Source organism: Tamandua tetradactyla, chromosome 1, assembly GCF_023851605.1.
Source record: "Tamandua tetradactyla isolate mTamTet1 chromosome 1, mTamTet1.pri, whole genome shotgun sequence".
Lineage (NCBI taxonomy): Eukaryota > Metazoa > Chordata > Mammalia > Pilosa > Myrmecophagidae > Tamandua > Tamandua tetradactyla.
The window spans coordinates 180,337,226-180,360,979 of NC_135327.1; the positions used below are offsets into that span (position 1 = coordinate 180,337,226).

A 23,754-nucleotide genomic window follows, 5' to 3' on the forward strand; every position below is an offset into this window, starting at 1 on the left:
CTGTTGCTGTGAGGACATTTCATGGATTTAAATCATGACCATATTGGCTGCATCCAATTTGCAATCAGCTAAGGGGAGTGTCTTCAGCAATGTGTGATGTTTAATCTAATCACTGGAAAGCTTTTAAGGAGAAATCAGAAGAGAAAATCACCGTTTTCTGCTTCAGACAGCCAGCCTCTCCTGAGAGTTCACTGAGGACCTTCATCGGAGCTGCCAAGATCTTGCCCTACAGATCTTAGACTCTTATGTGCCCATGGTTGCATGAGACACTTTCATAAATTTTATATTTAAAGATATTTCCTGCTGATTCTGTTTCTCTGGAGAACCCTAGCTAAAACAACTGTAGTACATTGCATGGCATGTAACTCCATTTATTACCTTCTATCTGTGCTAAAATGCAAATGCATAGAAAGTCATGATACATCTATGTTTTTTTGACATACACTGCACAAAGATATAAGTGGTAACAAGTACAAAAAAAAGGTGGAGGGACAAAGGGGAATATGATGTTGAGAAAAGGTGGTATCAAACCAAATATGATTGTTGTATATTTAGCATGTCAAATTTTGACCCATGCCAACCACAAAGAAAATATGAAAAATATATCCAGATAGGAAAAAAAAAACACTCAATATAGTACAACAGATTGAACTGAGGGACAAAACAGGTAAAAGACTTACAAAGCTAAATGGCAAAATGGCAGAAGAAAATCTCGTCTTATCAAAGTAACTTTAATTGTAAATGGATTAAACTCTCCAGTCAAAATGCAGAGATTGGAAGAATGGATAAAAAGCATGACCCAACTATATGCCGTCTGCAAGAGACTCACCTTAAATTCAAGAAAACAAGTAGGTTGAAAGTGAAAGCATGGAAAAAAGTAAACCAAGCAATTAGTAACTAAACGAGAGCTGGGGTAATAAAGTAATATCAGATAAAATATTTAAGTCAAAAACAGTTACAAGGAACAAAGGCAGTCATTATGTATTGATAAAAGGGTCAATTCAATTTAAGATGTGACCATAATAAATATATATGCACCTAATAGTGCAGCCCAAAAATATATGAAGCAAATACTGACAGATTTGAAGGGAGAAATTGATGGCTTTACATTAATAGTAGGAAACTTTAAGGTACAACTTTCAATAATGGATAGAATACCTAGAGAGAAGATTAATAAGGAAATATAAGACTTGAACAACACTCAAAACCAACTACACTTAACAGACACATATAGAATATTTTACCCAGAAACAAGAGAATGCACATTCTTCTCCAGTGCATGTGGATCATTTTCTAGGATAAACCAAATATTAGATCACAAAAAAAATCTCAATAAATTAAAAATCATGGAAATCATTCATTAGATATTCTCTTCCCATAATAGAATGAAGACAGAAATAAACAACAGAGGGAGAAAAGGAAAATTCACAAATATATCAAAATTAAATAGCATATTCTTGAACAACCAATGCGCTGAAGAGGAAATCACAAGGAAAATTAGGAAATATCTTGAGGTAAATGAAAATGAAAATACAACATACCAAACTATGTGATGCATCAAAGGCTATTCTGAGAGGCAAATTTATAGCTCTACATGCTTACATTTAAAAAAAATTTGTCAAATCAGAGACCTAACTTCAAAACTGGAAGAACTAGAAAAGGAAGAGTAAACAAAACCCAAAGTGAGAAGAAGGAAGGAACAAAGATTAGAGCATATATAAATAAGAGAACCAAAAAGCAATAGAGAGAATTAACAACATCAGTAGTTGGTCTTTGAAAACATCAACAAAATTGGCAAACTTTTAGGTAGAATGATAAAGAAAAAATGAGAGAGGGTAAGTTAACAAAAATCAGAAATGAAATGGGGGATATTACTACTGACCCTGAAATAAAAGAGATATAAAAGGATACTATGAAAAAGCATATGCCAATAAATTAGATAACCTAGATGAAATGGACAAATTCTTAGAAAAACACCAACTATCTACATTGACTCAAGAAGAAACAGAAGATCTCTAAATACCAATTTCAAGCAAAGAGACTGTATCAGTAATCATAAATCTCCCAAAAAGGAAATGTCAGGACCATATAGCTTCAAAGGGGAATTTTACCAAATATTCAAAGAAGACTAAATTCTAGTTCTGCTCAAACTCTTCCCAAAAAATGGAAGAGTAGAGAACATACCCCAACTCATTCTATGAGGCCAACAGCACTCTAAACCAAAGCCACAAAAAAAAGAGAGAAAATTACAGGCCAAATCTTTTATGAATATAGATGAAAAATCTTCAAAAAATACTAGTAAACTATTCCAACACCATATTAAAAAAATTATATACCACTATCAGGCGGAATTTATCCCCAGTAGGCAAGATTGGCTCAACATAAGAAAATCAATTAATATAATGTGCCACATTAACACAATAAAGGAAGGAAAAAAACCACATCATCATCTCAATTGATGCAGAAAGGCATTTGATGAAATCCAGCACCCCTTCATGAAAACACAATGAGAAGACTAGGAATAGAAGGAAACACCCTCAACATTATAAAGATATATATGAAAGCCCACAGCTAACATTCTACTTAATGGTGAAAAACTGAAAGCTTTCCATGTAAGATCAGGAAGAAAAGTATGCCCATTATTACCAGCATAGTTCAACTTTGCACTGAAAGTTCTTGCCAAGGCAATTAGGCAAGGAAAAGAAATAAAGGCATTTTTTTCCTTTGGAAAAAAATTGGAAAGAAAGACACACATCTTTCCCTATTTGCAGATGACATGATCCTCTACACAGAAAATGCTGAAAGATCCCCAACAAGCTCTTAGAACCATTAAATGAATTCAGCAAATTATTGGGGTACAGTATAACCCCCAAATCAGTACTGTTTCTATACACAAACAATGAACAATCAGAAGAAGAAATCAATAAAGAAAAATCCATTTACAATAGCAACTAAAAGAATTAAATATCTAGGAATAAATCTAACTAAAGGTATACACAGAAAACTTCAAAACATAACTGCAAGAAATCAAATAACACCTAAATAAATGTAAGGATATTCCATGTCCATGTGTTAGGAGACTAAATATTGTTAAGACGTTAATTTTACCCAAATCAGTCTATGCATTAAACACATTCTCAATAAAAATCCTCATAGCCTCTTTTGCAGAAATGGAAAAGCCAATTGTCAAATTTATACAGACGGATAAGGTCCCTGAATAGCCAATGCTGTTTTGAAAGAGAAGAATAAAGCTGAAGTACTCATACTTCATCTTAAAACTTGCTACCAAGTACAGTAATAAAAGCAGCATGATACTGGCACAAAGAGAGACATTAAGAATTGGCACCTCTGAAATTAGCTTTCACATTTATGGCCAACTGTTTTTTTGAGAAACTGGTAAAGATCACTCAATTGGGAAAGAATAGTCTCTTCACCCAATGGTGTTGGGAGAACTGGTTATCTATTTGCAAAAAAAAAAAAAAAAGGAGGGACCCCCACCTCACATCATATATAAATATAAACTTAAAATGGATCAAAGACCTAAATATAAGAGCCAAAACTATCACACTCCTAGAAGAAAAGGTAGGGAAGCATCTTCAGGACCTCGTATTAGGTAATGCTTTCTCACACTTTATACCTAAAGCACAAGCAACACAAGAAATAAATGGGACCTCATCAAAATTAAAAAATTTTGCCCCTTAAAGTAAAAGTAAAATAGCAGCCCCTACACAATGAGAGAAAATGTTTGGAAACCACATATATAATAAAGGTAAAATATCCAGAATAGGTAATAAATCCTTCAACTTAACAAGAAAAAGACAAACAACCCAACTTAAAAAAAAAAAATAGGCAAAAAAACTTGAATAAATATCTCTCCAAAGAAGACATGCAGATGGCCAGAAGGCACATGAAAAGATGCTCATTATAAAATGTTATAATGGCTAACATCATTAGCAATTAGGGAAATGCAAATCAAAGCCACAATAATATACCACTTCACATACTAGATTGGCTGCTATTAAAAATAAAAGAGAAGAAAATTACAGGTGTTGGAGATGATGTGGAGAAATAGGAATACTCATTCATTGCTGGTGGCAATGTATACTGGTGTAGCTGCTGTGGAAGACAATTGATGGTTCCTCAGAAATTTAAGTATAGAATTACAATATTACACAGCAAGCCCACTTCTAGGTATATACTCCAAACAACTGAAAACAGGGACTCAAACGCATATTTGCACACTGATATTTGTAGCAGTATCATTCACAATTGGCAAAAATGGCAGCAATCCAAGGGGGTGCAAGAGTGGTTCAGTGGTAGAATTCTCACCTGCTATGTGGGAGACCCGAGTTCAATTCCTGATCCATGCACTTACCAAAATTCAAACAAGCAAAACAAACAAACAAAAATTCAACAAATGGTGCTGCAATAAAAGGATATTCGCATGAAAAATGTGATCTCGCCATACAGCATACAAAAAGAAATGGCAGCAACCCAAATGGCCATCAACTGATGAACGGATAAACAAAATGTGGTGTGTATACATATATACAATGTAACATTATTCAGCTGTGAAAAGTAAGTTCTCATGCATGTGGCAACATGGATGAACCTTGAAGACATCGTATATGAAATAAGGCAGCACAGAAGAACAAATATTGTATGATTTCACAGATGTGAAACAATTAGAATAAGCAAATCCATAGAGTTAGAATCTAGAATGTAGGTTGTCAGGGGATGGGGTGGTGATAAAGAATGGGAAGTTAACTTAAAATGTACCAGGTTCCTATTTGGTGGTGATGGTAGCCCAACATTGTGAATACAATTAACAGCATTGAAATATTTATCTGAATGAATTTTAGGTTATATATATGTTATTAGAATACAAAGTAAAAAAAAAAATCATGGAATACTCCACATGCAGCTTAACTTACGGTCCTAAATTAAACCATAGAGCATAGTTAATAGTACAATTATAAAAATTGCTTTCATCAATTGTAACAAATGTACCACACCGATGAAATGTGTTAATAATAGGTGGTACAGGAGAATCTTGTATTTTACGCATGATTGTCCTGCAAACCCAGACTTCTCCAATAAAAAATAAAATTTACTAATAAATAAATAAATAAAATAAAAAGAATATAAGAAGACAAAAAACTGAAAAAGTGTTTCTTTGCAAACCAGAACAGCCATATCATGGATTCAAAGACAAAAGTAGCCTGAATTCTTAACATGAAGCAATAAAATTTTTTAAAAATTTGTGTTTAAGGCAGTCAGCTTCAGTAAATGTTTCTGGGCCTCCAAGGGGCTGAGTTTGTCTTCCTTTGGAATTAGAGTATTTCTTTGGAAAAGTCTGAAACTATGAAATTACCCACCTACATATAGCTGTAACATCTTGGACTAAATCATCTAATCAGGCTAATTAATACAGATATCAAGAACTTGCAGGAATGGAACATGAGGCACAAAATGACTAGTGGCTACTGTACTAGATAGTGCTTCATCTAACCCCTTTCATCACTAAGACACAAGAAATTTCTAAGAAACTCAAAGATAAGTACACTGCCTTCCATCAGCAAATGCTTCTCAATTGCAAGCATTAAGAACATGGAGAAATTTGCCCAGGTTTCTACCAGCAAAGTATCAATAACTATGAATGAAAAAGTATTATATTCATGAAGGCAAAAATCGTTAGAAAGTACTGAACCTCTTATGATGTTTTATTGCTCTTAATCAACAGACTTGGGACTGAAATTATGGATATCCTGAAATTATGGGTATCCTGACTATTTCATCCTTTACAATCTAGTAGGATGGTTCACAATGGGTTTGAGACACCTGCATTTTCTTGGTAACTTCCATGAAATGCTTTAAACTTAAACTCATGCTGATAATATCACAGAATCCTGTTTTTATTTAAATAATACTAGCCTAACTGCGCTTTTTATAATGTCAGCATTTATGTTCCCATACAAGGTTATGGTTTTCTTTTCGTCTCATGGCTTTAATTCAATAGTGCTATGGCTTTCCACCCTGGCCCTTCCTCAGAATACAAGTATTGTGTCCTTCCTTAGAGATTAAGTAGGGATCCATTTCAGATGGAGTCTTTCCTAAAGATGGAGAATAGATCAGATAAGCATTAGGACCTCAATGTCATGGTTTTGAAGAAAATCATCTAAAAAAGAATGCCTTACTCCCTCCCCAACGTTCTCAATACAAATACTCTGTAGTTAGCAATTTTAAACCATCACCTGGCAGGGACTAGGCCAAGAGATGGGGCCATCACATAGACACAGGGGTGAGCTTCGAATAAACATGAAGGACAGGTAAAGGAGCAGAGTAGGAATAGACATAAAGCATATTCTGAAACTGACCTGATATCAACAGTGGAGTATTTTTCAGTGGACCATGGATGTGGGGGAAGGGAAGGTATGTGTACCAACTCACAAGGCTTGGCTGGTGAGCCAATTTCCTCTTCATTTCCTGGTTACCATCATGGAATTATGGTACAAAACAAAGAAGAAATGCCAGGGTGAGCCTAGAAGCTGTGCTACCTCTACACTCTGCCTGGCACACTATAAATAAATAAAGTGTTCCTTGGCTGTGAAATCCTCTTTGGTGAACAAAGCAATATGCTCATGCCCACATAAAGTAACTCTATGTGTATATTTTATTAATTTCCCCCTTTTTTGCTTGTCTTTCTTCTTTACTACAGCCTTAAAAATGAGAACCACAGTAAAAACACTATTTCCTGGGCAGGTCACGGTGACTCAGCGGCAGAGTTCTTGCCTGCCATGCCTGGAGACCCAGGTTTGGTTCCTGGTGCCTGCTCATGTTTAAAAAAAAAAAAAAAAAAAAAGTATTTCCTGTAAGCATGGAGTGATTGTTCATCCTGCTCAAGAAGAACCGGTGGTTTCCTGGTTTCCAGTTTTCTATTAACCCTGGATATTCTTTGCTTTTCTGCTTTCTCACTCACCTTTAGTTCTTTTTCTCTCTCCTGATCTTACCCCCTAGAGTTCCATGGGCTTATCTCATGTACCATTCTCACACTTTGGTGGAATCCAATCTCCTTTTGGTTAAACATTTTCCACCTGTGTGCTAACATGCTCGTTCTTACTGATGAACATATAGTAACCCTTCATTTTTAGTCAAAATTTCCCAGATTTGTCTCTGTTCCCTGCCTGCATCATTTTGGTGGTTCTCTGTTAAACCCCTGAAGAGTGGCCCAAATGAAAACTGACTTCCCAGCTGGGAGCTCCTCATAGGCACACTTCAAGATCCCACACTACTTCTTTTCTACAGAAATAATATCATTGTTTTTCTTCTGCTTTGCCTTTAAGTTGTGATCCTACATTCATTGAATTTAATTCCTGAAACTGTTTGAGAATTTTCATTTAAATAAAATAAGCTAAGGGATGATTTAATGTGATTCAAAAGCATGCTGTAGATTATTATCCCTTGGCAGTAGCTCTGAGCTTCCCTCAAGGATGTGCACTGACTTTTCTTGGAGGACTCATATGCTAGGCTTAGGACATCATTTTGAGGGTCCGAAACAGCGGGGATCATGATTTAGGTGATATCTTCAACACTACTGTGCTATTCGAGTCCAAAGCATCTCAAACTATGTAAAATGGAACCAGATATCCCTTGGCACTGAGAATCTCCAACAACTATACAATCCTCTCTGCTTTTTGGCCCTTCTAATTATGATTATTTCTATCAAGACAATGAACAAAGCACATACAGTAAAAGAGCAAGGGACAATGAGAGGAGAGATATGAAAGTTACAGTAACCATACAAAATGGCATTGAAATGAGAGAATGACAAATACATTCCCTATTCAAATGATCACAACTCCATTCAAGAAATGCCAAATAAGGCTCAAAGGTAACATTCACCATCAACAAGGAGGCAGGGGCAGAGAAAGAAAAAGAAAGGAAAGAAAGATGAGCATATGTGTGGAGGTAAGGAAATAAATCCCAGAACTCAAAATAATAAAGGCTGTCTCGTGAGTTCTTTATTTGATGTAAATTTCCACTAATTCTCTTCCGTCTCACGAATTCCTAGTCTTTAGACTGTCCCAACCAAATATATTCCCTAATGACTGCCACTTGAGCTGTACTTGAAATGTCTTATGGTTTTTAAACATAAGTTTCTGAGTTTAGTTATGTTCGACTTTTAGAAAACACCAGTTTCCCAATAGCTTGCACATTTTGATTTCTCCTGTCTACCCTCCTTAATCAGTTTGCTGAGTGAAGAGGCCCCTAAAAGGCCTTTGAGTTTGAAGTTTTACTGCTACCTACTGTTCATTACTAAGAACTGCAACAAAATGAAGGAAAAGGTGTTTTTCTGAAATGCGTGAATAGAGATGAGGAGTAATGAGTGAAAGTGAACAGTGGACAGAGGGAAGAAATAGATAAAAGAAATAGATGGAATTGGAAAAAAGGAACACTTAACAAGTTCATTCAAATGAAATTTTCACCATCACACATTTTTATTACCTAAAGCATAAGTACACGGGGGACACATTTTAGCATTTTGAAGAAGGCAGGAAAAAAACATATGTTAGACATAGCATGGTTATAAAGATATAAAGGATGCAAGACTTCACCTTAGAAAACATATGATTTCCAGCTCAATTACTTGAAAAAAGGATCAGACGAGTAGAAAAGGCAAGCTATTTTAAAATCTAGCCAAAGACATAGCCACAGAAAGCTTTAGAAAAAGCTGAGCTATTGACTTTATCCTTTGACTCATGGGAGACCTAGGTAACAAGTCCTGTTGAGACATAATCCACTCAGCGTTCTGTGTCTGTGGACACAGTTTTTTTTAAGCACGGTTGGAACAGAATATTCTTGATTGTGAATGCAGATTACCTGAGTGCCACATGGAGCGTTATCAACACATGGAACTTATAAGAGGGGCCATGTAAAATATCTCATGATTTAGGTTATGCACTATCTACCTTGAAATGTCATGGTAATTGAGGAAGGGCTCAGCCACAGCTAATTATTTCTCCCTTGGCAATAGCTTTATTTATGAAATCCATATAAGGACTTCTGGATCCAGCTCTAGAAAAGGGAAGAAGAAAAATAGACGGGATTAGAAATTGCTTTGGCACTTCTCCTAAAGATAACTGTTACATATCCCAGAAGTTTTCCTATCGGACACCTTCTCCCGCCTCACTCACATCTCAAGAGAGGGACTTCATTTCCAGACACGAATGTGGCAAACAGAATCTGAAGTGTCTGCCTCCTCCCAATGCTACTGTGTCCTAGGACATGATATTTTGAAAATAACATATCATAAACAACCAAAAAAGTAAAGAAAAAAGCAATCTAACAGAGGGATAAATTTAATACCAAAATATTATAGTAATAATGAGAAGAAATAAAAATGCACTCCATAGAGTCTGTCTTTGAGATTTATTCAGTTAGTTCAATGTTTGCATATTACATGCCTACTATGGGCTTAACCCATTCCAGGAGCTGTGGGAGATAATTTGTACTTCCAAGGGGCTTCTAACAGAGTTGTGGAAGGAGTTTAATACCGAATAGAATATTGGAGAAGACTAAAACAATATTTTCTGTTGTTATGCACAAGATTCACTGATATTTAGAAAAGTTAGGAAACGGAAGAATGTAACCCCTATCTCTCCAAACTCCAAATAAACAGTTTCTTCATGTTGTAGAGATATTTCTTGTCCTGATTTCCCCAGGTTGTGCGTTCAGGGCTCCCCAGAAGTACTTCAGAGAAGTTCCACACTGTACCATCTCCCTGTTTCCAGTGGCAACAAGGGTATTCCTTTCACATTTCTGACCACCTATGCCTGAGGAGGTTGAACCGTTACTGGTCAAGATCCCACAAACCTGAGAGTTCCAGGCAAATATTCTTGGAAGGATTCCAAAACTGTCAGTCATTCATACTTTAAATCAGTTTAATCAAATTATTCATCTAAAGTAGAAGATATAACTGAGAAAACAAGAGTTTGGGTGGGAGTTTGAGAAAGAACAAAAGGACTGAGAGGTTATTTTGGAATGGAGAGTTGTTAGAGAAGAAAAAAGAAGGCAGTTAAAACATTGAAACAGTCTTGAGCATGCAAGTACCGGACCCTGAAGAAATAGAGGAAATGGAACCAGAGGGGAATTGAAGAGGGAAATAGAGCAGAGGGGAAGGGCACAGAGGCCACTGGGACTGCCTTGCTGTCCCCAGCTGTCCCCAGCAGTCCCTTGTCTACATTCTGTGAGGGTTCTGCCCCTCTCTGGGGATGGTGGGAGGAGAAAAGGGGACAAGCCAGAAGCAGGCACATTCCTCACTGACATTCAGAGGATGGAGGGGGGAAAGTGCAGCTTTTAACAGGTTAGTCCCAGGATCAGTGGTCAGAAGAGGGGAAATAAATGCAGAAATACTTCATGTCAAGGTAATGTCCCAAAGCCATATTTAGTAGAAACTATGGTCTCTTGCCTTTTCTCTGATTGTCAGAATAAAAAACAAATATTTAGCTCAGATCCTGACAGGATGATAAAGTGTCATTGATAAAGTGACTGTCTCTGGAAAAGAAAAAGTTGCTTCCTATCTTCCCTCCTGTCACACAGCTGATGTCATGAGGCTAATGGAATCCACAGGGTGGGGATTCTCTGAGAATGAGGTGACAGCCAACTTTGGGGGGAATTTTAAATATATTTACACATGTATATACATGATTGCCCCTTTTCAGAAAGAAAGGAACAATTATTGTCAGTGTCCTCAGAAACTGCCCACTTTCCTGATAACAGGAACATTTTCCCTGCATGCTCTAGAAATTATTCTCATCACTCCTGACTACATTTTGGCCCCTATGCTTAGGCCTTTGAGGACAGAAATACCTATCCTTTTATAGAACTAACATCTCTTACATCTTTGCCAACTTGTTTGTGCCTGGATATTATCCACCCTGCCCTATTCCCTACTCTATTTAGCAAACTGATGAGATTTCAGGGCAAGCAGTCACCTTCAGGCCCTAAAAGAAAATCCAGCACTTGGTTGAGGGAGGAGAGGCCCAACTGCACAAAACCAGATGGCACAGGGACCCTGCCACCAGCACATGGCTGCTCCCACAGGGCCCAAGAAAGTCTCCACACCCAAGTCCCACTTCCAGCACAGTCACTGCAAACAAGAAAATTGTCCATTTTAATATGGGCTCAACAAACTCACTCTAACATCTGAACATGGTGTGAGGTGGGAGTTTTTCCCTGACAATTTTAGAATGATGCTTAAGTGACTGTGTCACAGAAGACCCTGTCACCTACCTTACTAGCTTTCCTCAATGTCCTAAGGCAGCATGTGTTGTTTGAAGGCAAGAGGATTCTCCTTTGTTTTCTTCTTAAAGGAGAATCTAATACATCCCTGAGAGTCCCTTCCTACTATTCCCAAACTTGGATAACTCAAATAAGGATATCTTTCTGCACATACTGCCCCACCCATCCTAGTGCTCTGGTTTGACCTTGCCTCCTTGTATTCCCTGGAGAGTCCTAGGATCCTGTTGCTTAAAGTTTTGATGGCTGATGGTTTCCTATGTGCCAAGAAATCTTCCTCTTCATTCAATGAACATCTAACATATCTTCAAGGATTAAACTTCCCTTAAATGAGCTAAGTAATACAGATACATCATAAAAAAACATCTCACTGCACAGGCTTCTTCTTCGTCGGTCACCCTATACTCATCAGTGGTGTCTTTACCTTTCTGCATTCAACACAGCTATCTTCTGCTTTTTCATTGTGAATTATCAGCATTTTTCTGAGTCAGGGATTCTGTACATCCTTATTATTTTGGTATGTGAATTTCCTGGCTCAAACATATGCATATTTAAAGTTTGAAATACAAAAAAATGGATTCCACAGTCTAAGAAAAAGGTTTAACACTTTACACAGTCTTGTGTTACAATCCCTATGTGATTAGCAGTGGTTTTCCTACAGTAATGTAAATAGAAATACCTACTTCGGTTTGATAGAGCGTCTTCTCTTTAAAATCCAACATTCATTCAATATGCCTGCAATATTGAATGCTTTCTACATCTGGTGTGGTGCAAAGTGCTGCAGATACAAAGTGAGCAAGACACAACTTGTCTAATAGTGTAAAAAAGGACTTAATCAACTCTCTCTTATTCACAGTATTCCTGAAAAGTAAGCAGATAAGGCTGACATCTTTTACAAATGAAAAAAGAGAGCCTCTGAATGATAGCAATATTTCCCTATGCTATAATCACGGGCAAAAATTTGGCACTCATGGAAACTGAAGGCCAAAATTTCTTGACATCATTGTATATAAAGTTGATATCTAACATTAAAGCATATTTACCAGAGCGGTTTTTTTTCCTTCAGTGTTTCTTAAAACCATTGATGAATAGGGAATTCTCTGCCACTATCTGAGCTTGAAAATGGAAATGGGAGCCCATTTTCCCCAAGAGCTTTAGGGCTTCTATATTTTATAACTGTTTGAGGAAAAAATTGCACATCATAGTTTCAGAGTATTATATGTGTTTGGCTAAATAGGATTTCAAATGCTTGAGGTAAGGCAGGGAGAAAGAGAAGAAGAAAAGATTCATGGCAACTGTACTGCAGTTTCTCCAGCTTGAGTGATTAGCCAGAGAGCAAGATTTAGATCAAAGGTAAGTGAGGATAGGATCCAACTATCTCAGTGAAACAGATGCAAGGAACTATCTCTATGCTGAGAGCACTGATTTCATTTCTAAGATATTTCCCAGCCAAACCTGTATAAAAGATTAATTTTCTCCCTCTTATCTGACTGTGATGCTCAAAGAATATTTCCCCAACCAAAATTGTCACCCAAAAGTCTGTCTACCTGTTGTGAACCTAGAACTCTGACAATAAGCACAAATATTATTTTTATTAGGTTCAGGTCATTGCCTAGTGTTCCAAGAAGAAATTGGGTAAAAGAAATAGTTGAGGACATGAAATGTATTAAGTTGCTGCTCCTACGTTCAGGCAAGAGTTTTTGAGTGTTTGAAAGTGGGGGAGTTCCCAGAGCTGTCTCCTATTTTTCTTTTTTTTTTTTCTGTAGTAGAGAAGTTGTGGGTTTCAGAAAAAAACGTACGTAGATTACAGTATTCCCATATTCCAACCTACCACCAGCACCTTGCATTGGTGTGGAACATTTGTTAAAAATTGATGATGGCACATTTTTTATTATTGTACTGTTTAATTAAAGTCCATAGTTTAACATAATTCCATGGACTTTTTAAAAATTTTATTCTGTTACTATCTATACAATCTAATATTTACCCTTTAATCACATTCATATATATATCTCAGTGCTGTTAATTGTGTTCACAATGTTTTGCTACCATCACAACCATCCATTACCAAACATTTCCATCATTCCAAACAGGAACCCATGGCTGTCCTCTGGATATGATGACTAAGAATTTTAGATTACACTAAAAGGCCAATTTTTCAGTTTAAAGCATTAGGTAGTTTAGTTATCACTAAGCAATTTGCCAAGTGTACAAATTTTCTTAAGCACACATTGGGTAAAGTGATACAAACTATCATTAAGTGCCTTCAGTTATATGAGGTGTATTTCCAACTAAATAATGAAGAAAGAAAACCAAATCCTTATCTGTTAATGTGCAAAGGTTGAAGAAAACAAGTAAAGAATTCCTGGAAACACTATTTCTTTTCTTAGGGACTAATATTTTCATTAATTCATTAAAAATGAAATCTGAAGGAATTCTATTTCCTCTTGTAATCTGGGGAAACTCTATTCGCTCTTGTTTTCAGAATACTCTAGTCATATATCCATTATAGCACTTAACAGAGTGAACAATAATAATTGGTTTACTTAATATTTTTCCTTACCATAAAAACTCTTCTAGGGCAATATTTATGTCTTATTTAGTTTTAAATCTTCAGAGTCTAAGTATTTCTACATAATAGGGGCTCAATATTCACTTGATCAATGAATGAATGAATGCATGAATGAATGGTTCAATCTGTTTTTTGGAATCCTAATAAAATAGAAAATAGGACCTCATGAATTGTAGTTCCATCTTTGATACCATTATCTGCCATTTGAGCTGGAAATGCTATGCTAATCATAAAAATCCATTAGTTCTGCTTAGCTGATTAGATAACAGCTGCCTACACCCAGATGTCTGGATTGGATATTTGCTCTGGGGTGATTCACTGCAATGTCTCCCCAGTGTCTTAGTACAGTGGCAAGATATTCTAGTTTTACCTGTGTCAGAGCCCTTCATTTTAGTTTTTTCATGCTTAGAACTTAGTGACACTAAGACCAAGTGCATCTCTTTCAATCAGTTTGGGAATTTCTCATAAACCATGGGATCGAAAGACTGGAAAAGATGACACTGATTCAAAAATTAAAGCAGCATTTAAAGAACCCATCTGACTCAGAGGGGTTCTGCCCTCTTCCCATCGATGATTTAGAATATACCAGAGTTTCACTATTTTTGTGTGGAACTATCTTCTTAATTATTTCTAAAGTTGGAAAATTCTTCCTTATGTTCTCAAACAGATTCTGTCTGCTAAAATTTAAGCTAAATCCTTCCTTATTAATCTTTTGTCAGAGTGAAATATAGTCTTGTCATTGGTAGTAATGGTACAATTAATGATAGGAGCAAACGTTTCCAGAATCATGTTTCTGTAAGTGGAATTCTCTTCAAACACTAGAACATCCTTTTTTTTAGTTTAAAAACATACTCAGGATGGTTATAGCACTCGTAATGTAAGTCAATCACCTTTCTCTAATTTATCTCAAAAGCAGTTCTCAAAATTGATTTTTATTAGATTCATTTACTCTAATTATTGAATGCACTATATGTGCCATACATCCTTCTTTGGAATTATAGCTCCTCCCAGAGGACCTGTGTATAAATGTGCATTTTTTTTTAATTTAACAAATAAATTCCTCAAAACATTATAATCTCTTTCTAAATGGGATTATAATAGAAATGCAGCAGATTCCAGAAATGAGAGCAAACTCAGTCTGTTTATTCCCTCTCACTCTCCCTGAAGTAGGAGGAGGGGATGGATCTAAGAAACCGAAGTTAGAAACTATAAAAAAATCCTGAGGAGACTAAACAGGTTGAGTAAGTAGAAGTATGAAGGTTATGGCAGAAGTGGGAGAAGAATGAGTTGGGGGAAACATTTTAGTTGCAATTCTCTTCCAGTCCTCATAATCCACCACATCCCAGCCCCATCAGTCTTCTCAGAGCTTTGTCTTACTCTCTCTTATTTAGCTTTGCAAAGAATCATTTTTGAATTTTTGTTTCATCATCTATTTTGTTTGCTCTATTCTCCATGTAATTGACTTCTGTCTTTATCTTTATTATTTTTCTTCCTTCCTGTTTCTTTTGTTCTTTACTCTGGGACTCTTTCCCCAGTTTATCAAATTGAATGCTTTGCTTGGTTGTATGCAATCATTTTCTCCTTGACAAATGAATTTAGCACTATAAATCTTCATGTCAGTACTGCTTTAGTGGTGACCTGAAAATTCTGACAACTAGTATTTTCAGTTCTTAGGGTTTAAAATTTCTCCCTTTTGACTTCCTTTTAGATAGTGGGTTATTTAGCATTGTAGCAGGATGTTAAAAATGAACTTGTTCTATCCCCAGCTTGAATGTGGCTTAAACACAGAGAGCAATAGGTGCTGATCATACTTAGAATATTATTCTAATTTTTCAGGCCCTTTTCACTAATAATTCTTAAATATTCCCGCTGGAAAGGTAAACTTGTTAATATCAAACAATAAGTTGAAACTGTATATATACCCTACAATGCAGAAGACAACTTACAAAGACATCCCACTGTATTTTTAAAATAGTAACATATTACAAATCAATAGCAGAATGAATAAATAAATTATGGCATATTTATTTATGGAATATTAATGCCAAACAAAAATAATGTGTCAATAAGGACAAAATTCAAACATATGAAGTTGAATGAAATGACAAGTTTTAAAAGTACACACAATGTATGATAGAAGTGAAAAAAAAAACACAAAACCATACTGTATATTCATATGCTACCCTATGCTGTTCATGGATCAAAAGAAAGACCAAATGCAAATTTAATCAAAAAATAAAATGATATGAGGGTGGCTGGTATATGAGTACCTTTTATACAATTTTTTATTTATTTGGATTTGGGACATATTTAATTTGTATTCAATAAATTTTAAATAGGATTTTAACATCTTTTCTTTTGTTTTAATTTCCCTTTTTTAAAGCAAAAAAAACTGCTTTAAAATTAACTCGCACGGCAAGCCACGGTGGCTCAGCAGGCAGTGTTCTTGCCTGCCATGCCAGACACCAGGGTTCAATCCCTAGTGCCTGTCCATGCAGAATAAGTAATTAATTAATTAATTAAATAACTCACAGCCATATTTACTTTGGGGTATATTTGCTCTCAGACATTACATACATTTTTTTTTTTCCATGGGCAGGCACCAGGAATCAAACCTGGGTCTCCGGCATGGCAGGTGGAAAGTGCCACTGAGCCACTGTCACACTGCCCTCATATATTAATATGTACCTAATATACCCTTACATTACAAACTTTACAAGTACTAAAAAAATACATAAATCAAAATAAAAATCTTTCTTGGGCCCTGGGTACCATGCCTTCTTCATTACAGAATGCCTTTACACCGTCTCTTAGGGAAGGTAGTGTAGTACAGTGGAAAAAGCATGGAGTCAGTGGTTTAACCAACCAGGGTTCAAACCACAATTGGCACACTTACTATCTGGGTAACTAAGATGGGTACTTAGTTACCTGGTGAGCATCAGTTTACTCACCTTTTAAGTAATGGCTAACTTCAAAAGTTGTTGAAAGAAGTCGAAACAATGTAACTATGGAGCAAAGCAAGCAGGAGATTTTTCAATGGTAGTTATTACTAACACTATTAGACACATCTATAACTGCAACTGTACTTGTACTTCTTTGTATCAATGATGATCTCTGAAGGAATTAATAAGATGGGCTTCCTAAAGATAAATGGACACAAAAATAAAATTAGAAAAATTTTAAAAGAATGGACAAACTAGGAGAAAGTATTTGAGTATGTGTGTATACTCGCACATGTGAACACATGCTTTTCAAAAACCATTTTATTATGCATATGTATTCTGTGGGTCAGGAATTCAGAAGAGCCTGGTGGGTATGGTTTGTATCCAGTCCAAATGTCTTGGGATTCAGCTGGAAAGACTCAAAGACTAGAGGTGAATGTTTGAATGTTTCATTCAAGTTATTTTGCAGAGAATTTTGAAACAGAATAAGCTAATCTAGTGTATTTAAGAAGTAAGGTGTTATAAATGACCAGAAAAACTTATAGGTGCCAATTGAAGATCAATAAAAAATTAAGATAGATTCCTGAAAGAATGATATAATCTAAATAAATAATAAGAATTGATTTTGATGTAGGGTGTTAAGAATTTGGCTTTTATATAATGTGGTATATTGATTTATGATTCTTTGAGAGAACATTTAGTATCTTGGAAAAATCATTCAATATATAATGATATGAATATTAAAATCCTATGTAGAGAAACATCGAGGCATAGGAAATTAGATTAAGATCATACTCCAGCCTGGATATAAGAAAACTACAACTCATCTTCTGTGTCTAGGCTTAATTTCTATTTCTCTGGCTATTTAAAACACTAACTTTATACTAAGTATTCCTGCAGCAGATAGCTGGCCACTGTTTTAGCCATCAGTGGGTGGTTGACTCACCCTGGTTCACAAGCCTCAGTTCTGTAACAAAGGGAAATGGAAAAACATCCTTGAACTGCAAGCAATCAAAGTGCCATCAGAAGCTAACAACACAGTTTAATTAAAAAGGAAAATCCATAGTAATTCATTTTTCCTCTCCCCTCTTCACACAACAAAATAAGAAGCAGTACAGAGAAGCAATTAAAATGAAGACTCCCTTTGCCCTAGGGGTGTCTGAGCAGAACCTTTGCCAATGAAATAATTAGCTTCAGATTTCCCATTTTTCTCTCTTTTGTCATACTGAAATTGCTTCCACTCTGAGAAACAATGCATGGTCTTGACTCTTCAGTTCACCTTAGGCTTCTAAGCCAAAATAATAAAACTGCAGGTTATAAGGTCATTGCCAACTATTCGACTAGGACCTGAAAGGACTCAGAACCAGCCTAATTTCATGAATTATCATGAATGTGTATGACCTCTGAGATGGGTAATTGACATGAAGTTAAACAACGGGTGTGAATGAGTGTGTCTATGACCACAGACTGCACCTAGGACCTGCTCCTGCAAAGAGGGATGGCAGGAGAAAAGATTCGCTCAATCCAAATATCTGCAAAATTCCAACATCCCTCTTACTTTCTGACCGTACTCAAACCTGAGAAGAAAGCACATCTATAATTTGTGATCTATGAACAAATGACATATTGATTACCCATTGAAACTGAAACCACAAAACAAGCAGCATGCCACTTTAGCCAACAAAACCAAGTGGCAATATTACATATAGCACATGTCCATAGGCTTAGGACTTAAGATAAATAAAAGAGAGAAATAATAGCAAGTAAAAATGTCCACACAAATGCCATTTCCAAAGTACTCATGTTCACCCTCATGCATATCCTTATGATTATGGCAAATGTAAGAGTGCCTAATAAACACTAGACTCCAGTAAAGCCTACTTGTGGCTCAGGAGCAAAAGAAATGGAATCTGAGGCTCCAGCAGAAGTTTGGGATGGATAAAAGCAAGGTAAATAGAGTTCCTAGCCAGAGTGACACAGACATGAGACAGAGTGAGTACCATAAAAAAGACAATCTTTCTGTTGGTTAATATCCCACAGTGCTCCAGTAGCCGTGAATCCTGGAGATGATTGTATAACAATATACCTTTTACAGTGTGATCATGTGATTGTGAAAAACTTGTGTCCAATACATCTTTTATCCAGGGTATGGATAGATGATTCAAAAAATAAGGATAAAAAATAAATAAATAATAGGGAGGGATAAAGTGTAAAAAACAGAGTGAAATACTAGTTGTCAGTGAGTGGGACGGGTAAAGAGTATGGGATTGACGAGTTTTTTCTTTTTTTTTTGCTTTTTCTGGAGTGATGCAAATGTTCTAAAAATCATCATGGTGATGAATATACAACTATGTGATGATATTGTGAGCCACTGATTGTACACCATATATGGAATGTATGTGTGTGAAGAGTTCTCAATTAAAATATTTTTTAAAAAATCCCATGGTCCAATCCCCTCCCAGCAATCTGTGTCACAGAGAAAGAGTAGAGAGAACTCTTACTGTAGCACATGGGAGTGGCTGATATCTTTCATATCTGAGTCCTCGTAATGTGGAGTTATCATTCCCAGCCCGCTGTCACTCAGCATGCGTTTCCGTAGAGCTGGATTCCACCAGTCTGACATCCTGAGAGAAAGAGAGCCCCAAACAGTTAAGCATTCAAAGTCAGCCTCAAGACTCAGTCTAGTCTTCTTCAAGGTGATTCTTGTCTCTAAAGGTGAGAAGGGAAATTAACCTTTACTGGACATTTACTAGGTACATTACATTCAGTGTTTCATTTAATTCTCTTGACAATTGTTAACTATTTATATGATTCTGTCCACTTTACAGATGAGGAAACCATGAATAAGAAGTAATGGGCCTGGTACAGAGATGATAATTAGAAAATAACAAAGCTCATCCTCTTTCACTGAAACCTTGTTCTTATTGCATTTATAGAGGGACAACTGATGAGAAATAAGAAATGGACTGATTCAAGTTTCAGTTCAAGTTCAGGTTACTTTATATATTTGGAAATGGCGCTAATTGACATCAAACCCAGTACAAGGCCATTTCTTTGGGTCATTTTTGACATGAAGAGAATGACCACAGCTAGCTTAGCAGAAGGAGTTCACCCTTTATCAGACCAAACCTTAGAGCTCAAGTTGGGTGGGAGGACACCCAGACCCCCACACCTACTGATTCTGCAGTAAGACACATCATACTTGCTCTTCTCCAACTAACAGGTTTGATTTATATTACACTGCCTGGGAAAGCAGCCTTCTCCACCACCTTCTCACACCCAGGGTAACATCAGGCCATTCCTTGTACCTGCTAGCCTGTCTCTTCATGTCAGGACAGCTTCGATATCACTGGTCCTGCCACCTTCCCAAACATAGCTAAACATGTGCCCAGGACGGCCTCTTATGTCTCCTCCTAATTCCCCACAGACTCAGCACATGCCAGGACTATCAACTGGCCCTGTCAGAGTGGAGACACCCAGAAACAGCAACAGTGGTCAAATAAATTAATGAACAGTGGTAAACAAGGATAGGAGTTACCCATTTATATTGTGTGAGTATATGTACTCAATGTGCATATGCTCTTTGAGTACATGTGTGTACTTTCCACAGTAATCCTTATTTCAACTCCTTACCCTCCATATATCAGTAAGCCACTGAAATCCATTTGACTCCAAAAGGGCAGAGATTTTTATCGTTTTTATCTTTCCACTGTTATTTCTTAAATGCTCACACTAGTATCTGACATATAAAGAGCTCTGAATATTTTTTTTAATTGTTGAAATAATCTAGAAATAGTAATGTTTTGGTGGTGTGACGTGGTAGTTAAATACAGGTGTTCTGGCATCAAAAAACCTGGGTCTGCCACTAATTTTCTGTACAATATTAGATAAGGAATAAAATCCCCTAAGCAGGAATTTTCTTATTATGAATTTGGGATAATAATGGTACCAAACCTGCAGGTTTGTTGTGAAGTGATGATAATGATGAAGGTGATGATTTTAATAATATGATATTTACTATTCTAAGTGCTTCACATGTATCAAATCATTTCCTCATTACAATAATTGTGTGAGTAGGTATTATTATTTCCATTTTATAGATGAAGAAGCAAGCAGAGAACAGTTAAAGTAGCTAGGTAACTATGAACAGGTAGTAATTGGGATGCAGGAAAGACATTTATCATAGTATGTTGCTCATAATAAGTACTGAGTATGTTGTAGTTATTGTTGTATAATCTATGCTTGGCAATAGAAGAGGAAGAAGGAAGGGCTGGGGATGGATGAGAAGAAGAGAGAGGAAGAGGGGGAAGGGGAAGGAAGTGGGGAAGTGAGAGTGACAAGAAGAGGGAAAAGGGAGGAGGGGGGAAAAGGAGGAGGAGGAGGAGAGAAAAAAACGATGGTACAGTTAAGTCATCTGTGTTAACTTTAATTTGGAAAATATGGTTACTATGGATATACACATATACACAAATAGGAGTGGCATTTCATAGGCTTGTTAGGAAGGGTTGGTACAGTGTGTAAAGAGGACATAATGTGAATCTGGTTGGCAAACAGTACTCCATACAGTCATTTATAAGGCATACTTATAATGGAATAAGCTATATCCCACTCTAAGGAAATGCACTAGAAATCTACTTTTAAAAAATTATTTGGTGTCACGAGAACATCAAATCCAAAGCCAAACCACATAAAGATGTCACCCAGGACAGGTCTCCCTGCTGCACCAGCAACGGAGAAGCACACTCACCCTGAGGCTTGCTCCACAACCAGATCAGGCATTCCCGGAGGTGTTCCCGCCTGCTGGGACACCACCATGTCTGGGTCCAGAATAAAAATCTCATCTTGGGAAATATCCATCACAAAGTGTAAATGTTCCTAAGGAGAAAAACCAAGTCTGTCAGATGATCGGCAGGATATAGATATCCATTATCTGAAGTAACAAAACAAAGCATTTTTCGTCTTGAGGAGTAATGAAAGCATATGACACGTCAAATACCCACAGAGCAGTGTCCGGGTCTGACCAGCCGGCACCCTCCCTGAGGCAACACTGCAACAAAAGGTTTTTGGGAGGGAGAGAGTTGAGTCCCTCTTGGTTCGGGACTCCTATCTGACCAGAATCTCATTAGGTGTAACCAGATAGGATTTTGCCTCTTCTCCAAAATACTGTCAAAGAAGTGTACCACACAAGAAGACTTCAGAATGAGTATAAGGGAATCTGGACTTCCACCCCCAAGGTCTGGTCAAAGCTAAGTGGTATGGTTAGCAACTGGTTTTCTCACTAAATTCAACACTGTACATTTTTTCCAGAAGTAGGAATATTTTTTCCTCATGACCAAACTCTTGGAATTGATTAATTGAAACTAACTAGCCCAGATATGCACCCATTATCTCAAACTTGCTAACCAGAAATGACCTTTAAAAGGTGACTAGGGTTCAGTGTCTAGAATGCCCGCCTTTCAAGCGGGAGACCCGGGTTCGATTCCCGGACCATAAATCCTCTCAAAAAAAAGGTCATTAGGAACTCAGTTTGAATGAAAATTTGGAGTGTGGGCTGATGATATTTGTAAGCCCAGTTACTTTCTCTACTCATTATATTATCTTCAGCTCACAGATCATAAAATATCTGACAACAACTTAAAGGTTATAGATTAGGCTTTTGATATCATTTCAAAATTTGTGAATGCTTGAGGGTTTTTGTTGCAAAAAAAATTGATGGTATTAGGTTTAAATATAGTTACTTGGGAACTTTTCACTTTCACAAACAGGCTAAAGAAATCTTACCTGAGATCTGTCTATTCGATAAAAGCGATCAGCAGAAGTTGCTAGAAAAAAAATCCATATGACATTCAGTATGTTCTTTGATCTGGCATCAAATTTAGTCTCTTCCACTATCCTACCCAGAAGCTTGATGTCACATCCATGCAGGACTAACAGCTGGGTCCTAAAGCTCGTAAGAAAATTTTAGAAATTTCATGTCTTTTGTCTCTGCCATTTCCACTGCTTAGAAAGCCCTTCTCCATAGCTAGCTAACTCTTACTTGCCTCTTAAGGATCAACTCCAGTGTGTCCTTCCCTGTGAAACCTTCCTCAGTCAGTCCCAACTTCCCTACACCAGACAGAATTCATTGTTCTTAACTCTACGCATATATGCATTTTATCTAAATTTCTTACAGAAACTACTTTTACAGATAACTAAAAGACAAAAATACCCGCTTCTGAGAATATCTGTGTTTCATTTATTCTTTTATCCCCCAGAAATTCGCATGGAATCTTAAGCAGGATTTATATTCGATATGATGTTTATTGAGTAAACAAAGCTAGAAGAAGCTTGTAGTTAGACAGACTTCTCAGAGAAGTCATTCCCATTTTGGAAAACAGCTTGAAGAAACAGAGAGCCAGAGATCACATCTGGTCTCATTCCAGTTTTGAACCATATCCATAGAGCTGTGTCTGAAGGAAGCCAAACTAGCAAAAATTATCATTTAAGCATTCCTAAAAGGGATGGGGCTCTATCTGTGGTTTGAGAAAAAAAAATTAAATTACAAACATCAGGTTTCTAGAAACTGTTTTGATTATTCTCAGTATTAAAGAGAATTATGTTCTTCTTCACTTAAATCTATCAGAGCCCAAAATATTATAAATAGATCTTCTAAAAAGAGCACAGCACTAGAGAGGAAAACTCAAAGTGCAAGTAATCACTCAAAAATCATAAATATTTAATGAGTAGCTTCTCCCTGAAGGGAATTGCGCTTAGAAACAAGAGTCATGGTCCCTGCCTTCTAAGAGGTAACAGTGGAGTGAAATCTGCCTAGGAAGGACTTATTGTACTTTATTCTTTTAAACATGATCACCCTTTCAATTTAAGTTTTTAAAGGAAACACTTTATAGGGTAAAAGTAATGTCTGGGTTAAGGACATTATTCACAGTTGTTGTTTTTTTCCAA

General features: G+C 36.5%; 1 protein-coding gene across 1 annotated transcript in view; it reads right to left on the minus strand.

The window, feature by feature from the left end:
- The window catches only part of DGKI (diacylglycerol kinase iota), a 506,760-nt gene that overhangs the window by 62,568 nt on the left and 420,438 nt on the right, over positions 1-23,754 (minus strand). Inside the window, 3 exon segments of the mRNA XM_077143510.1 lie at positions 19,314-19,436; positions 21,560-21,687; positions 22,594-22,634. Coding sequence (XP_076999625.1) covers positions 19,314-19,436; positions 21,560-21,687; positions 22,594-22,634 — 292 coding nt within the window.